This window comes from Podarcis melisellensis (genome assembly GCF_964234715.1).
Source record: "Podarcis melisellensis genome assembly, chromosome: Z".
Taxonomy (NCBI): Eukaryota; Metazoa; Chordata; class Lepidosauria; order Squamata; family Lacertidae; genus Podarcis; species Podarcis melisellensis.
The window spans coordinates 15,458,059-15,475,862 of NC_138547.1; the positions used below are offsets into that span (position 1 = coordinate 15,458,059).

At 44.1% G+C, this 17,804-nt stretch overlaps 1 protein-coding gene across 1 annotated transcript in view; it reads right to left on the reverse strand.

Moving 5' to 3' along the window:
• Positions 1-9,141, reverse strand: part of ABL1 (ABL proto-oncogene 1, non-receptor tyrosine kinase) — a 118,241-nt gene extending 109,100 nt beyond the window's left edge. Inside the window, exon 1 of the mRNA XM_081896799.1 lies at positions 6,613-9,141. Coding sequence (XP_081752925.1) covers positions 6,613-6,748 — 136 coding nt within the window. The 5' untranslated portion in view covers positions 6,749-9,141. The remainder of the gene's footprint in view (positions 1-6,612) is intronic.
• Positions 9,142-17,804: the final 8,663 nt, after the last annotated feature.

Here is a 17,804-nt window from a genome sequence, read left to right on the forward strand (position 1 = left end):
GGCTCATGTAGTCCAGAATCCTGTTCTCACAGTGGGCAACCAACTGCCTCCTACAGAGGTAAGCAGAACATGATGGCAAAGCAACTCTTGCCTTCTGTGGTTCCCAGCAACTGGGGAAATGAGTTCCACAGTAACTCTGTGCTGCACAATGAAAGCCTTTCTTTGATCTGTCCTGAATCTTCCAACATTCAGTTTCATTGGATGCCAATGAGTTCTAGCATTATGAGACAGGAATAAAAACTTTACTCCATGCCATGTATAATTTTATAAACATTATCTACTATGTTGCCTCTTACTCATTTTTTCTATAAACTACAATGCTCCAGATGCTGCAAACTTTCCTCATAGCAGTCACTCCAGTCCTGAAGTAAAAGATCCAGGGTTTTTAAACGAATAGCAGGCAAGTATAGCCTTAAAATAAAACAAAAAAAGGTGGGGGGACAACTGCACATGCCTGTCCTGTGTCAACTCTTTAATGAGGAGCAAATGAAATCAGGAACGCAACATGCTGCCCGTTGCTGGCTCATTAAACACATCACGCTGTCAACACAGATGGTTTTGGGGGACGCGTGCAGTTTATCGTAAAGAGAAATTCTCCCGGCAGAAACTTGAACCACTTCCAAACTGAAGCTATCCTCCTACCCTCCTGGCACATGAATTCCAAATCCTTCAAAGAGGAAAGGAAGAACAATGATTGGTCCAAGAGATAATGAAGGCTGGGACTCACACAGGAGCACCAGCAACTTCACTGCTGTACCCACTTGTTCCCTTCACCAGATTTAACCATTGTTAAAAAAAAAACCTTGAAACAAAACCCACAATCAAATTAATGAGTAGAAGTTAAAGAGATAAGTGTTCACTGTTAACTCTTAAGGGTATAAGAATAGCCTTCCTGCTGGATCAAGCAGAGACATCACCTTGTCAATAAAGGTCTGTATAGTTAAAGCCATGGTTTTCCCAGTAGTGATGTATGGAAGTGAGAGCTGGACCATAAAGAAGGCTGATCGCCGAAGAATTGATGCTTTTGAATTATGGTGCTGGAGGAGACTCTTGAGAGTCCCATGGACTGAAAGAAGATCAAACGTATCCATCCTGGAGGAAATCAGCCCTGAGTGCTCACTGGAAGGACAGATCCTGAAGCTGAGGCTCCAATACTTTGGACACCTCATGAGAAGAGAAGACTCCCTGGAAAAGACCCTGATGTTGGGAAAGATGGAGGGCACAAGAAGAAGGGGACAACAGAGGACGAGATGGTTGGACAGTGTTCTCGAAGCTACGAACATGAGTCTGACCAAACTGCAGGAGGCAGTGGAAGACAGGAGTGCCTGGCGTGCTCTGGTCTATGGGGTCACGAAGAGTCGGACATGACTAAACGACTAAACAACAAAGTCTAGCATCCTGTTCTCACAGTGACCAATGAGATGCCCCAATGGGGAACCCTCAACCAAGACCTGAGCACATGGGCAATGTCCCCTCTTGAAGTTTCCAGCAACTAATATTCAGAAGCATTACTGCCTCCGACCATGGAGTCTGATTGCTGCCATTATGGCCGGTAGCCATCAACAGCCCTCTCCTCAATGAATCTGTCTAATCCTCTTTTAAAGCTATCCAAGTTTGTGGCTATCACTGCCTCCTGTGCGAGTGAGTTCCACGGTTTAACTACTGTGTGGAGTACTTTATTTTCTGTCCTGAAACTTCAAACATTCAGCTTTATTTGATGCGCACAAGTTCTAGTGTTTTGAGAGAGGGAGAAAAGTTTTTCTCTATCCACTCTCTTCATGCCAGGGATAATTTTAAAAACCTAGATCAGGTTGCATCTTAGTCAAATTTTCTCTAAACAAAAAAGCCCCCAACACTGAAACCTTTCCTCATAGGAGAGTCGCTCCTTCCCTTGTTCATTTTGGAGCATTCATTCAGGGCGCTGGCTAGGCTTATGGGGCCTTTACTGTTGCTTGTTTGAAGGCAGAGTCTGACCTACATCCTGCCTAACACTCCTCTATGCATGTGTGGGGTGGGGACAAGTTTAATAGCATCAAATATATATATATAAGCTCCTAGTTCCAGTATATATATATAAGCTCTGTTCCAGTAACAAGAAGCCGAAAGCACCAGCCTGAAGATGACGAGTGAGACCTCGTCGAAACGTCGCCTAGACACCCCAACTTTTACACGGGAAGACACCCGAGGACACCAAAACCTGCAAGCTCCTAGTTACCATCCACAGAGGAATCCCTGAAAACCTTCTAGGAACCCCTCAGTTTCTGGAACACATTTTCAAAACCAAAAGCAGAAGGGTTTGGAAGTATAGGCACTTTCCCTCTCTCATTTGGGGAAGGGGCCATAGTTCATTGGCACAGCATCTGCCCTGCATGCAGAAGGCCCCAGGTCCAAGCCTTATCAGTACATCTAGGTAGAGTTGGTAGAGATTCCCTACCTGAGATCCTGGAGTCATTGTAGACAGTACCGAACTGGATGGTTTGGCTCAGCATAAAGCAGTTTTCTATATTCCTTTATAAAAATTGAGACAGCTCTTTCCAGCAACAGCCATGACAATCTTCCACAGGAGGGAAAGGCACAGCAATACTGGGATAGCATAATCCCAACTCTTTAGCACTTTCATGTTTTATGTTGTGGCCAAAACACACACATGCACACCTCCATCCAGAAAAGAGAGAGATGCATTGTCACAGTCCAAGGATACATTGCAGCCAAGTAAAGACAATCAAGGAGGGAGCAGAATGGTGAAATGGGCCTGAATCGTTCAATCATAGAATTGTAGAGTAGGGCCTGGAGAGATATCCTAGGGCTAGATAGAGAGGTCTGGAGAGATGGATTCAGCCCAGGGGCCTGAGCTTCCCTCACCTATAAACTGTACCACCTATTGTGACAGTTTATTCAGGCAATGCTTCCCACTTGCATCCAGCACAGCCTCCTCCTGCCACCATGTGGACATCTCACAACAGATTCCTGTAAAAAAGATGTGTGTCTTTCTTTGTGTGCATTATGACCACCACCAGAACACCTTGGTTCAAACATCTTAGCGCATATCATACCCATTCTTCAACACACTGCTTGGTCAAAGGTGTCTCCAGATGTTTTGGTACTCAATCAAAATCTGTGGTCATGACCAACTCATTCACCTTCAATTCATCTGGAGAAGCCAGAGGAATGTAAGAAGAGCCCTGCTGGATCAGACCAGTGACCCATCTAGTCCAGCATCCTGTTCTCACAATGGGCACCAAGATTCCCCAATAGGAAATCCTCAAGCAGGATCTGAGCACAAGATAAACACTCCCCATGCATGTGATTGTTGTTGGAAAAGTGGAATACAAATATAAAATCAAAATCTATCAAATTCTCAGCAACTGGCATTCAGAGTCATACAGCTTCTGACAGTGGGCCTGGAACATAAGAAGAGCCTAGCTGACAGATCTGATCAATGACCCAGGATCCTGTTCTCATAGTGGCTAACCAGATGCTCCAATGGGAGGCTCACAAGCAAGACATGAGCACAATTGGATTCCCTGCCCCATGGCTTTCAGCAACTGATACTCAGAAGAATGCCTAGTGGCCATAAAAGTATTCAAAGCACTCTTATGTCTCCTAGTAATGGTTAAGAGACCAGCCCACTTTGTGTCTACACTGGAAGTTTACATAGTATTCCTGGGCTCTTTACCGACAAAATCCACAATCAAACTGTATCATCAGATTCGCATGTAGTTTCTGCATATATTACAGAGGCTGGGAGTGTCCCTTGCTGAAACCCTGCAGAGCCACTGCCAGTCAGTGTAGACAATACTGAGCTAGATGGGACCATGATCTGACTCTAAACAAGACAGCTTCCAATGTTTTTATATCCCTAGTGCATCTCTTAATACTGTCATGGTCCAGATACGACCACATCTAAGCAATTCAAAGCTCGGCAGATTCTAGAAAGGAGTTGCAGGCAACATCTCTCATGGGTATAAAGTATGATTCTGCAGATCATTTTCACACCAGGCCATCTCCCATTTATTCTTAACATTACGATCTTGTATTCTGATTTAATATTTTTTATACAAGAGATACAGAGACTTGGATAGTGGCAGCTTTAGGCAAACCAGTTCTCTCCCTCTCTGTGTGTGCGTGTTACTGATGAACTCTGGATTCCTCCACTTTGTAACACATATTACAAGTCTCTTAGGACCATGAGTTCATTCCTTTCAGCCCAGATATCCATGGATTCCACAAGCGATGGAGCCGGAACCTTGAACTCCACCTTCAGTTACAACAAACAGATGAGCTCAGCTTCCTGAAAAGCAGCACATACAAAAAAGGAGATTTGTTCCTCTCCCCATATTGTGCTGACGAGAAACTTTCACCTGGGCTCAGCCTACTTAAAGTCTGGTCAGATAAATGACTTTTTTTATTTAAACAATTGGGAATGCATAATTTTGTAGGCTCCCTCTGGTGGAGGGGACCCAGCATTTGGATTGCAGATTTATTTTTATTTTTTATACCCTCCTTTTTTCTCCAAGGTGATATACATGGGTCTCCCTCCTGCTCATTTCATCTGCACGAAACAACCTGTGAGGTAGGTTATAGGCTGAGAGAGAGAAAGGGACAGGGATTGGCCCAAGGTCACACCCAGTGAGCTTCATGGCTGAATGGGGAGCTCCCACAGGTCAATGTCCAAAACTCTAACTGATACATCACAGTGGATCTCTGAATTTGATTTGCCTCTCCATCATTTTGTATGTGCAACTGTCAGGACTATCTACTGGTCAGTATGAAAGAAGTCACTAAAAGAAATGCACAAGCCACCCTACCTGCTACCTCCACATCATGTCCAAGTAACTGTACTTCATCACCACAACCACCTGTATAAAGTATCAGTATTGTAAAATGAGCCCTACTGGATCAGACGAGCATGGAGGTTCTGCTACCATAACAGATCTCCTTAAGGGGAAACTGGCTGCTGGATCAGGCCAAGAGGGGCCCATCCTGTTCTCACGGGGGCCAACCAGATGCCCCAATGAAAAACCCCACATGCCAGAAATGAGCAGAGCAGCAGCTCTCTCCACTTGCAATTCCCAACAACTGGTATTCAGAGGCATACTGCCTCCAATAGTGTAGGCAGAACATACCCATCACCACTAGTTGCCATTGATCCTTCCTGGAATACAACCAGACCTCCATTGCCAATCTTCTTTTGCAATGTGAAGCCACAGGGGAGAATGAGGTAAGCTTTAGAGTGTAGTTTGTGTGTTATTTAATATTTACAAAAATAATTACATGCCAACTCTTCCCAAAACATCAGGGCACTGTACAGCAACTCAAAAACTTATAAATGCAATGTAAAACTATCATTAAAATGACTGGCTACTCAAGAGGTTTTTTGTTAACTGCACTGGCTGATAAGCATCTACAAAAGTCTTCAAAAGACACCTGAAAGTCAACAGCAAGGGTTCCTGTTGAATCTCTGCCAAAAGAGTGTTCCACAGCATGGGGGTTTTGATATTCAATGCCCATTAGCACTTCTTTGGTTGACTTAAGTAAGCAGGCTAGGTTATAAGGCCTCAGGTAGTCCTTAAAGCATGTTGTTCATGCAAGGTCAGCACAAAGGCTCAGCCAGGGCCCCAAACGAACTGAGAGTGCATCCTAAAACATCACTCAGAATCCCCTGCTGCAGTCTGAGATTCCACAGGACATACAGAAAATCATCAGATCAACATGGAAAGGGTCCCCTGGTGAGAAGTCTGAAAACCACTAGATATTTTCTTTCTTTCTTTTATTTGGTAGTCATCAACATGGTGCCTGCAGACTCCACTGTGCCTATTGGTTCCTCCTATGGTGCTCAGAGCTCCTGCCAACCTAGCGAAAGCATGTCAAGTGCAAGTAGATAAATAGGTACTGCTCCGGCGGGAAAGCAAACAGTGTTTCCATGTGCTGCTCTGGTTCGCCAGAAGCGGCTTAGTCATGCTTGCCACATGACCCAGAAGCTGTACGCCAGCTCCCTCGGCCAATAAAGCGAGATGAGCACCGCAACCCCCGAGTTGGTCACAACTGGACCTAATGGTCAGAGGTCCCTTTACCTTTACCTTTACCTTTACCTTTATGGTGCTCAGAAAAGATATTGGGAAATAACCCCATTTTGTGTTATGCCAAACACTCCATGGCCATCATTTTGTGAATGACACCCACGGCATTCTCTCTAAATTCCAACCTCTCACAAAAAAGTGACCTCTTATTTTACGTATTGTTACCTACCATTATTATATGAAAATGAATCCCACAACCTAGTGGGTGCGAGTACAGCTACAATTTAGAAGGTGTCACATGACACAGAAGCCTTCAACCTGAAAACACAGGACTTGGTTTCATCAGAATCTCCACCAGAATCAGAACCCCCAAATGTCTCAATTGCTCAAATGTCGAATGTGGTATGTAGTATTAATAAAGCAGACCCATTTGTACAAACCTCCAGTTCTCTTAATTCCATGTGTCATACACTTCCACAAATTAATATTTTTGCTACATTTGCAAACAGATTAAAACACTGAATGCAAATTACGCGATTATTTTTTGCATGGAAAAAGGAGTTAAATTTAAGACCCAGATGGAAGCCCTTACCGTGAACCAGAAAGACGTTGCAGTGGGCAGACCCATGCCTGGAAGCTTCCTTCTTCCCTGGGCCTTTGATAAAGTGAAGTGTGGGCAGACTCGGCCTCCGCTGGTCCCCAAGAACTTTTCCAGGCTGCTGACCCATAAAGTATTGAAAGGTGGGTGGTCCCGACCTGAGAAGACACCAACCTTCCAGATTGGCAGAGATACCTTCACAAGGAAGTGTGTTCCTTGGGGGTAGCGTGGGACGGGGACCAGATCACTCAAGGCATGCGGTTCAAGTCAAGAGGCAGAGCACATTTTTCCAGACACTGCTTGTTTCTCGGAACACTATATTAGAAGTTCCACTTGGCAGCCGCAAAAGCCACTAATTTTTTTTTTTTTTAAGTTTTCTAAGTGAAGAGGGGAAGAAGAAGTCTTGTCCCCGATCTTCCACTGGGTGAGCTGATACTAGATCTCACCCAGGGCAGGGAGAGGTCATTTTGCTGCAGATCGGTATCAAAATTCTTCTTTTCTTTTCTTTTCTTTTCTTTTGCATAGCAATTACTTCTCACCGGCCAAAAAAACAGGCAGCATTTGGCTTTCAAGTATTATTCAAGTCTGAAAGAAAGGTGTCTGTGTGATAAGGTCATTTATTCTTCCCCTGATCACAAAAAAGGCATAAAGCAGTTAACAATTTCTGAGGCTCTGTAGTTGGGTTCCACGGAAAGTGGAATATTTCAGTGGACTTCATGGTCTGTGCCAGACTCTACCTGTCCCATAGCAAAAGTCACAAGTCACCCAGTGGCACTTCTCTAATGTCCCAGTGAAAGTGAAATGCGTAATTGTGCAGGAGGGGGTCATTTTGAAGAAGCAAATATTAAAGTCATCAGCAAAAAGGGAGATTAAGATGCTCCTGACCTGATCACATAAATATACGAATGTCACCTGACATAGGAGTCACAACTCCAGGATGGAGGGAGGTGGTAGGTCAAATCTGCACCGCAGGAGGAAGGTTTTCACATATAAGCATGACCAAGCCAGCTTCATCCCAGTTCGGCTGCTTCGCAAAGGTTTCTTGGGATATTCCTTGGGAAGGCAGATGCTTCGGATCAACTCCAGCAAAAAAAACAAAAACAAAAAACTGACCAAAGACTGAAAGGACACCCAGAATTCCCGAAAAGAGATCAAATTGAGGATTAGTGGGGTTTGCACAGTCAACTCTGAAGCAGTAGAGCACCCCACATCCCCACCCAGCATCCAAAATCTACCGAAAAGTTGAGACCACCTGAAGCTGAATACCAGGAGAAAGTCAGGGAGTTAGAGAGTGTTTGTTTGCAATCATAGTCTACATAGAAAGGGAAAGGGACTGAGGGGAAGAGGAAACACAGATGGAATGAAAAATGTGTGGAATGGAGAACGAGGGCTTGTCAGCAAAGAGGGAATCTCCCCTCTCACCCCCCAAGTGGAAGAGGAGAGGCAGGAAAACAAAATTTTGAGGAATACAGAGTCCGTATGAAGAAGGAAGGAGGAGAATGAAAATTCCTATTACTTTTGGGGGGCGGGGCGGGGGCGGTGTTAATTAAAGCTTCTTTCAGTTAAATGGAAATCAAAGTCCTGAAAGGGAAGGAGGGGTAAAAGTTAAAATGAATAACAATGGGGAAGTGGGGGAAAGTCACAGATTCTGAATTTTTTTTAAAAAAATGTGAGGGAGAAAATTATCCAAAAGGTGTGTAAGAGAGATTGAGGGGAACACATAGTGCAACTCCCTGCAGAAAATGTGAGGAAGAGGGGGAAATGGGGAAAGAGAAGGAGAGCAGCACACAAGACTCCAAATATCCAAAAAATAATGATGAAAACAGCGGGTAATGGTGGAAATATATCCCAAAGCCTTAAAGGTAGAAAAGAGATATTGACGGGACGGGATACACACACAATCGAGAGAGAAAATGGGGAACGGGGAAAGAGAAGGGGGTCACAAATGAGGGAGAGAAGGAAAGGTCTCAAATTGGGGAAGGAGAAGAGGGTCTCAAATGAGGGGGCAAGCGTGGGGGAATCTCAGATTCGACCGAGAGAAAAGGGGTCTCCAATGGGGAGGGGAGAGAAGGGAAGGTCTCGAACTGAGGGGGAGAAAGGGGGTCTCAGCTTGCGTTAAGTGAACGAAGGGGAGGAATTGAGCGGGGTGGAAGGGGGTGGCTCAGAGCAGGCCCGAAGCGACGTTGACGGGGCGCAGCGCGGCTTCCCACCGCTTCTCCTCGCCTGGGCAGCCCCACTACCCCCGCTTTCCCCTCGCTCTCCCTGCTTCTCCACACACGCGCGCCCACACACCACGCCCTCCCGGCCCTCCAGCCCCGGAGGCTGGGGGTTGCTTCGTCCTGGGGCTGCTGGGTCCAGTCAGTCAGTGTCAGCCAGCCAGCACTTGGGCGGCGGCGGCGGCGGCCACCCGGTAGCGGCCATGATGGGAAGGGAACCGGTCTGCAGAGGAGGCTCATTGTTGCCGCCTTCTCAGCAGCGGCGCGAGGGGAGGAGCTCGCAGGGACAGCGGCCCGACCAGGGAGAAGGGGAGGGGAGGCTGGGGAGGGTGCAGGGGGGCCTCTTACTCAAGAGGGCGAGGTAGAGAGATCTCAGGGTTTCCTTTAAAAAAAAAAAAAAGCAAGTCTCTAGCATTTGTAGAAGCTGAGCTATGAGGCAAAAGATGTAGATGTCATTTTTACTCAGAGTAGACCTATTGAAAGGTATGTTTGCAGCCAGGCAAGTCCTACTTAGAGCAGGTTGATTCAAGTGGGTCTGGTTAATGACGCCCATGCCATTAACTAACAGGTTTCATTTCAGCGGGTCCACTCTAAAGTAGGACTAGCATTGGATACAACCCATAATTATTAATTGCACTTACTGATTGCTTTTTTTTTTTACGAGAACAATCATACAAGCATTAAACCCAAGTATACTGTGTGTCTCTGTGTGTGTGTATATATATACATATCACACACACACACCTTGCCTGTTTCTCTGAGAAGGACTCAAAGTGGCTTACAGCTAAAAATAAGAACAGATAAAAACAGGAGGGAAAAGCAATTAGACACTGATAAAAAGAATTACACATGGATAAAATTATAGCAGGTCTGAGCCTACCTCACTAAAAGGAAATTATTTACATTTTTGTGAGAGAAATTAGCCTGCTCTCTCTTCTTTAGTGTTTTACATCGTCCGTCCGTCCCCCAAAGAACTTTCCTATGGGCACTCATTGTGTTCAACCATTTACTCCCAGGTAAATTGATATTAGATATCTTGGTGGAGCGTTCAAAGCCTGGGCATGTATACGTGTGAGCAACCTTAGGGCATCTGCAAGGGGGGCATCCCACACACAATCGCCAAATTTCCAGCTTCCATTTTTAAAAAGTATGTGTAAGCATTTTTAGAAGCTTTTTTATATTTTAAGGCAAAATATAGGGGCACTATTATGGTGGTGGTGGTTGGTTTTTAAAGAAACTAGCCTGCTTCTTCCCCCTTCATAGTTTACTTTGGGGAACCCCCCTGGAAAAATCCCTGCTGAGCCCTATGGATGAGATCAAGGGGGTGGGGCTTAGTCCCAGCATGTATGTGAGTACTGTATAACAGATATCAGACTTGAGGGTCCAAGCTGTTTTTCAAAGTCAAAAGTACACAAAATCTATGGATCAAATACACAAACCCCCGCTGGAGGCTTGTTGACATTCTCAAAGAACTCTGGAAAATTTAGCAAGGCATGACTTAAGTCAAGGCGTGACTTGTTATTGTGAATACAGTATTAGGCAAGCTTAGCGTTTCCAAAGCTTGAGACTTTGTTTACTAAACACCTACCAAATAAATATGCCTAAATCACTCTCTAGGGGTATCGGAAGATTTTCCAATGCAAATGGGCCTGATTAAAAAACATAGTACAGTTGTACCTTGGTTGTTGAACGCCTTGGTACTCGTACGTTTTGGCTCCCAAACACCGCAAACCCAGAAGTGAGTGTTCTGGTTTGTGAACGTTCTTTGGAACCCAAACGTCCAATGCGGCTTCCACAGCTTCCGACTGAGTGCAGGAAGCTCCTGCAGCCAATCGGAAGCCGTGCCTTGGTTTTCGAACATTTTTTGGAAGTCGAATGGACTTCTGGAACAGATTCCATTCAAGAACTAAGGTACGACTGTACCATAGAATTGTAGAGTTGGAAGGAACCACAAGGGTCATCTATTCCAAGTCCCTGTAATGCAATGTGGGACTTGAACCTATGACCCTGGGATTAAGAGGGATTAACCTATGACCCTGAGATTAAGAGGTTCATGCTCTACCTATTCTACGTTTTGGTAGGTGGGGGACAGACTCCATGCCACTGCTGATAGCTTGCCATTCTCCATCCTGAATTCCCCCTCACACCCAGCTATGGAAACATACAAAGCTACCAGTCAGTACTATCTGTCATAGCAGTGACTGGTGGTCATTCTCCAGAATCGCTGGTCTTTCTCAGCTTTTACTGTCAGAAATGCTTTTGGCTTCAGAACAGTGGCACCCATGCATCTATGTGGCTGATGCCAACTGCCAGTGATTTAAGATAGGGAGTCTGCCCCAGCCAGAGTGGCTTGGCTTTGCGGTCAGTGTTATGAGAGGAACAAAAGCCTCCACAATCACATGGCAGAAGATTCCAGGGTCTGTCTTTGGAATCTTTAATGCTAACTGGCAGTGACTTTCTGGGGTCTCAGGCTGGAATCTTTCTCAGTCCTTATGCTTTGCATGCAGAAGGTCCCAGGTTTGATCCCCCAGCATCTCCAAATAGGCCTGGGAAAGATTCCTGCCTGAAACCCCCCAAACACATTGTCAGCATAGGCAGTATTGAATTAGATAGACCAATAATCTGATTCATTAGGCCCAATATTATTATTATTTATATCCAGCTCGTCTCCATAAGAACATAAGAAGTGCCTGCTTGATCAGGCCAGTTGACCATCTGGTCCAGCATCCTGTTCTCACAATGGCCAACCGGATGCCCCAATGGGAAACCTGCAAGCAGGACCCAAGCACAAGAGGACTCTCCTCTCCTGTGGTTTCCAGCAATTGCTACTCAGAAGCATCTACTGCCTCCAACTGTAGAGGCATAGCATCGTCATCATAGCTAGTAGCCACTGATAGTCTTATTTTCCTCCATGAATTTGTCCAATGCACCCTAAAAGCCATCTAAGTTGGTGACCATCACTGCTTCCAGCAGGAGCAAGTTCCATAGTTTAACTATGTGCTGTGTTCCAGTTACAGATAGGTAGATACACAGAGTGTATCTGAAGAAGTGTGCATGCACACGAAAGCTCATACCAAGAACTAACTTAGTTGGTCTTTAAGGTGCTACTGGAAGGATTTTTATTTTTTTTGACTATGTGCTGTGTGACCAATCCCTTCCTTTTGCCTGTCCTGAAGCTTCCAACATTCAGCTTCCTTTGATGTCCATGAGCTCTTCTGTTTGGAGAGAGGGAGAAAGGTTCTTCCTTATCCACTTTCTCTATGCTGAGCATAATTTTATAAATTTGTATCTTGCTGCCTCCTACTCTCTTTTTCTCTAAAATAAAAAACTCAAAAAGCTGCAATCTTACTATGTTTGCCTAGATTTGAAACACCTTTATTTTTGCACCAGGTTGTAGTTTGTGCTAGTTAAGAAGAGGTGGTGTTCTAACATTGTTTGATGAAACAAAAACAAAAACCCTACTTTAAAAATGGGGGGGTAGTAAGGTTGGATTGGATGAGTTGACTCTGGACCAATTAGTAGATGAGGAAGATGAATTATATATGTATGCTGTGTTAAAAGATAAATACCACTTATTGGAGATGGCCCAATTGCAATATTTGCAGTTGCAGAATTTGTTAATAACCCTGTTTGGCCAAGCAGCTTTTACAACATCTATCTATTAGAACAATTGATTAAACCCTTTGAGACTAAAAAGCTGGTAGTCACTTTTTATAAATATTTGGTATCAATAAATCTGTCTGATACGCAGATTCTGAGAAATGAATGGAATAAAAAATGGAGGTTCCTATGTTATCTTCTAATAGTGGGAAAGTGTTTTAGCTTTTGTAGCAAAGGTGTTGGATTTTAAATTATGTCTTATAACAAAAATTTATTGGACTCCATAGAAAGGGACTATCTACGAAAACATACTGCTGGAGAAGTATTAAGGATAATGCTTCTTTGAAACATATTTTTATGCAGTGTCCCACACAAAGTTCTGGGAGAAAATACTAGGTTGTATACATATTACTTTGGGGGGAAACTTAATACTATCAGAGAATATTATTATTTAAAATTATCTACCCACTATATTGAATTTGACAACTGGTCAACATAAATGGATTCTTCGTGCCCTCACTATGGCTAAAAGACTGATTAATCCAAAGACAGATAAATCAACCTTTAATCAATGAAAAGAAGATATGACAACTCTTGCAATATACAAACTGATTGTTTATAGAGGTAGATTGTTTATGGACAAATTGTTTATGGACAAATATAATGACATTTAGAATGCATTTGTAAAAAAAAATATAGTAGGTTATAAATAAATAATAATTTTATTACTTATCCTCTACCCATCTGGCTAGGTTGCCAGATGTATTGGAATAATAATTTCATTTATATTAGGCAAGCATGTACACCCCTTCATGGATCACTGCCTTGCCGTGGCGAAGGGGCTTGAATAACTCAGAGAAGCTATGAGCTATGCCATGCAGGACCACCCAAGATGGACAGGTCATAGTGGAGAGTTTTGACCAAATGTGATCCACCTGGAGCAGGAACCGGCAAGCCACTCCAGTATCCCTGCCAAGAAAACTTAATGGACAAAGACAACAGGCATATAAAAGTTATGACGCTGGAAGATGAGCCCCTCAGGTTGGATGGCGTCCAACATGCTACTGAGGAAGAGTGGAGGACAAGTACAAGTAGATTCAGAGCTGATGAAGCAGCTGGGCCAAAGCCGAAAGGTTGCTCAGTTGCGGATATGCCTGGAAGCGAAAGGAAAGTCCAATGCTGTAAAGAAAAATATTGCATAGGAACCTGGAATGTAAGAACCACGAACCTTGGTAAGTTGGATGCGGTCAAAAATGAGATGGCAAGAAAAAATATCGAAGAGAAGACTCCCTGGAAAAGACCCTGATGTTGGGAAAGATTGAGGGCACAAGGAGAAGGGGACGACAGAGGACAAGATGGTTGGACAGTGTTCTTGAAGCTACCAGCTTGAGTTTGACCAAACTGTGGGAGGCAGTGGAAGACAGGAGTGCCTGGCATGTTCTGGTCCATGGGCTCACGAAGAGTCGGACACAACTAAATGACTAAACAACAACAAGCATGTACAAAATTGCAGTTTTTTTATTATTCTTTATCTTTTTTTTCCTTTTTGTATTTTTATGTACTTTCTGTTTCCTTTTTTATTTCTTCCATTTAATTTATATATTGTCCATAAAATATAAATTTTTAAAAGAACAGTTGTGTCACTGGAGATCCTCTATTATTTTGAGCCCAGGCTGGATGTGTGTCACAGGTTGGCCACTGTGAGAACAAGATGATGAGCCATTAGCCTAATCCAGCAGTCCCTTTTTATGTTCTTACAAAAGCAATGTAATGCTGAAAAACTCTCTGTTCATACAGAATAAAATTTCACCTAGGTCTGGCCAAAAGGATTTAGAGACCCCGTAGTAGGTCTCCAGATGTTTGGAGCTACAGCAGTCTGGCTGAAGCTGGTGGGAGCTGTCATTCAAAACACCTGGAGGGCATCATGTTGACGAAGGCTGCTGTAAATCCCTATTATTAATAACAATGCTATATCCTGCTCTTCTGAAGGTATCCAGCATAAATAAAACCATATCATATAAGTGAATAAAAGTGCAGTGGTTTCCAAAATTGGTAATGAAGAATATGATATACAACCAGCACTTAAAAACACCTAAATGGCAGCAAAGGAACATAATGGCAATAAAACTAGGTATTGCACATTAAAAGCCTGCCAAAATGAAACTGTCTGTCTTCATTTTCTGCAGAAAGTCACATAAAAGAGGGAGCCTGACTTAATTTCTGTTGGGAGAGCATTCCACCACCGTGGAGAAGAGGAGGGCACAAATTGGCATAAAGGTTGTGTATTGTAATTTATGTACGTAGGTGTAAACTTACTGCTATAATCTAAGTAGAAATGCAGTATGTCTCACTATAGTGGAGATGTGATCAGGAGACTTGTGTGCCTACTCATTCAGCTGTACGTTTGAACATAAGAGCCTAGCTGCTGGATCTGGCCAATGGCCCATCTAGTCTAGGATCCTGTAACACAGTGGCCAACCAGATGCCAACTCCAGGAAACCCACAAGCAGGACCTGAGCATCACAGCACTTGCCCCATTTGCACATCCCAGCAACTGGCAGTACAGGCATACTACCTCTGGAAGTGGAGGTAGAATGTAAGAAGAGCTGGCTGGCCCAGGCCAATGGCCCACCTAGCCTAGCATTCTGTTCCCACAGTAGGCAACTGGATGCCTCTGGAAAGCCTGAAAGTAGGACCAGGGCATGATAGCAATCTCCACACTTGTGATTCCCACCAGCTGGTAAGACCATAAGAAGAGCATGCTGGATCAGATGAATGGCCCATCCCACCCAACATCCTCTTCTCACAGTGACTAGCCAGATGCCAGTGAGGAACCTGCATGCAGGATCCAAGCACAAGCACTCTTCCCTCCTGCAGTTTCCAGCAACTGGTATTCAAAAAGTGTTACTGTCTCTGACCACGGGGGCAGAATACAGCCATCATGTGTAGTAGCCATCAATAGCCTTGGTAGCTATTGCTACCTACTGTGTGTGTCAGGGGCTGACAGGGGCTCTGATGAGTGCATGTAGCCAGTTGAATCCCTACCATTCTCTATTTTTAATGTTTGAGGTTTTACTGTGTTTTCAACATTTTGCTAAAAGCTGCCCAGAATGGCTGGGGCAGCCCAGTCAAAAGGGCGCCATATAAATAATAAAATCATCATCATTATCATCATTCCACTGTATCCTAGAAACGAGGGAATAGCAGTGATGGCTTCCATTCAGAAGCCTAAGGTTGCATGTGGTCATCTCATTAGATGAGGGTACATAAGCTGAAGTGGGGGGTGCATGGTCCCACTGCTGCTGCAACTGCTCCATACGACACAGACCTGCAAACAGCTGTCTAGACTCTAGATGCTGTGTGTGTGTGTGCAGCTGGAGTACCTTGGGAGCTGCAGTAAGTGTGCACTTTTGACAATAAATAAGGGAAGTCACGAATCTTCCGGCATCCAGCTTCTAGTGTTCTAATGTGATAAGAGAGGCATAAAAAGTTTGCTCTATTCACTTTCTTCATGCCATGCCTGAGATTATATGCTTCTATCTTTCTGCCTTTTCTCTTAAAAGTTCCAAAGGGGAATTGCTCCATCCCATGGATCGTTTCAGCTGCCCTTTTCTGAACTTATCCCAACTCCACAGCATCCTACTTGGGGTGAGGTGACCAGAACTGCACACAGTATTCTAAATGTGGTCGCGCCGTAGATTTGTATAATGTGATTCTGATATTAGTCATTTTATTTTCTATTCCTTTCCTAATGACGGCATGATGTTTCATTGAGGGAAGTACGTACTATCTCCTGAACTACAGGGAATTGTGAACACAGCATGTTGGAGATATCCTCTGCTTCATTAACGGCCTCATCGCTAATAATGCCACTGCGGGGACCCCAATTTGCCTCTGCTTTCTGAGTACAATAATTAATCCAGCCATTTGTCATCTGCACAGAGACAATATCTTTCAAAAACTAGAGAGACTCAGAAGAAGACATTTCAGTAGCGTCAACGTATTTCCTCTATCTTTATTACAGCAAGCAGGCAGCATGCCTAATCTGACACTAAAGCAGCCCCGGAGCTTAATAAACGTGACACTAAAATGCACATTTCTCGATTTATAGAACTCACGTTGCCATGTGCCAAAAGCAGAAAACTGACTTTGCAAGGCAGCTACCGTGGCATTCTGGAAGACTTGAAAAAGCTCTCAGGTGCATGTTTGAACTGTGCTGTAAACAAGCTGGTAAGCTTGGGCCTTCTCTGAACTGCCACGTCATAAATTTGTTTTGCCTGACATCCATATTGCTTTGGGGACAGTTTCCTTCAGTCCCCTCCCTTCTTTATGGCTAAACAAAAACACAGGGAGATGTCTAGGTTGGTGAAAGATAGCAATGAAAAGCATTCCTGGTATGAGATAATTAGCAGGGGAAAGCAAAGAGTCATGGGGAACTTAGAACTTAGAAAGGTCCCACTTTCATATTTTCTTTTTTTCCCCCCAAGAAAAATCTGCTTTGGAACTATGGCTCTGCCATAGTCCAGTCCAGAACAGCAATACCCAAACCCAAGTGCTGAAATCAGAGATTCCCCAGGTCAGCCATGCCCTGGTGTCCTCTATGTTGAGCAATTATTATTACCTCACCTAGCTTCCCTAGGGTGTTCCAAAGTGTGGGAGCAGCCACTGAGCAAGTCCTCTGTAATGCACTCTATGTGGGTCTGCCTTTGAAGTCTTTGTAAACTAATTCATAGGTCAAGTGGCTGATGGATGCCAGGCCCTTTGTTTCCATTTCGCACAAACTGATGTTTTCTCAAGTTCAGTTCAAGGTGCTGATGTTACCCTTTAAAGCACTAAATCCCTTGCAACTTGGATACCTTAGCAGCGTTTCCCAACCTTGGGTCTCCAGCTGTTTTTGGACTACAACTCCCATCATCCCTTGCTAGCAAGACCAATGGTCAGGGATGATGGGAATTGTAGTCCAACAGCAGCTGGAGACCCAAGGTTGGGAAACACTGCCTTAAGGGACGCCTTCTTCCATATGTTCCTCCTCACATGCCCCAAATGAAATCGAAGGTCCTGGCTCCAGCTCCCTCAACCTTTTGGCTTTAAGCAAGGCAAGATAAAATATCTTGGGTTGGATTCAGAGATTATAGGAACACAGGAAGCTTCCTTACACTGGGTCTACTGAGCTCAGTATTGTCTACACTGACTGGTAGCAGCTCTCCAGGGTTTCAGGCAGGGTACTTCCCAGCTGGAGATACCAGGGACTGAACCTGGGACCTTCTGCACCACTGACCTACATCCCTTCCTTAACTACCCTTGGGTCCCATTGCAATTATTATTATTGTTTTGTAATCACAATTTCAAATAATAAGTATAGATATATTT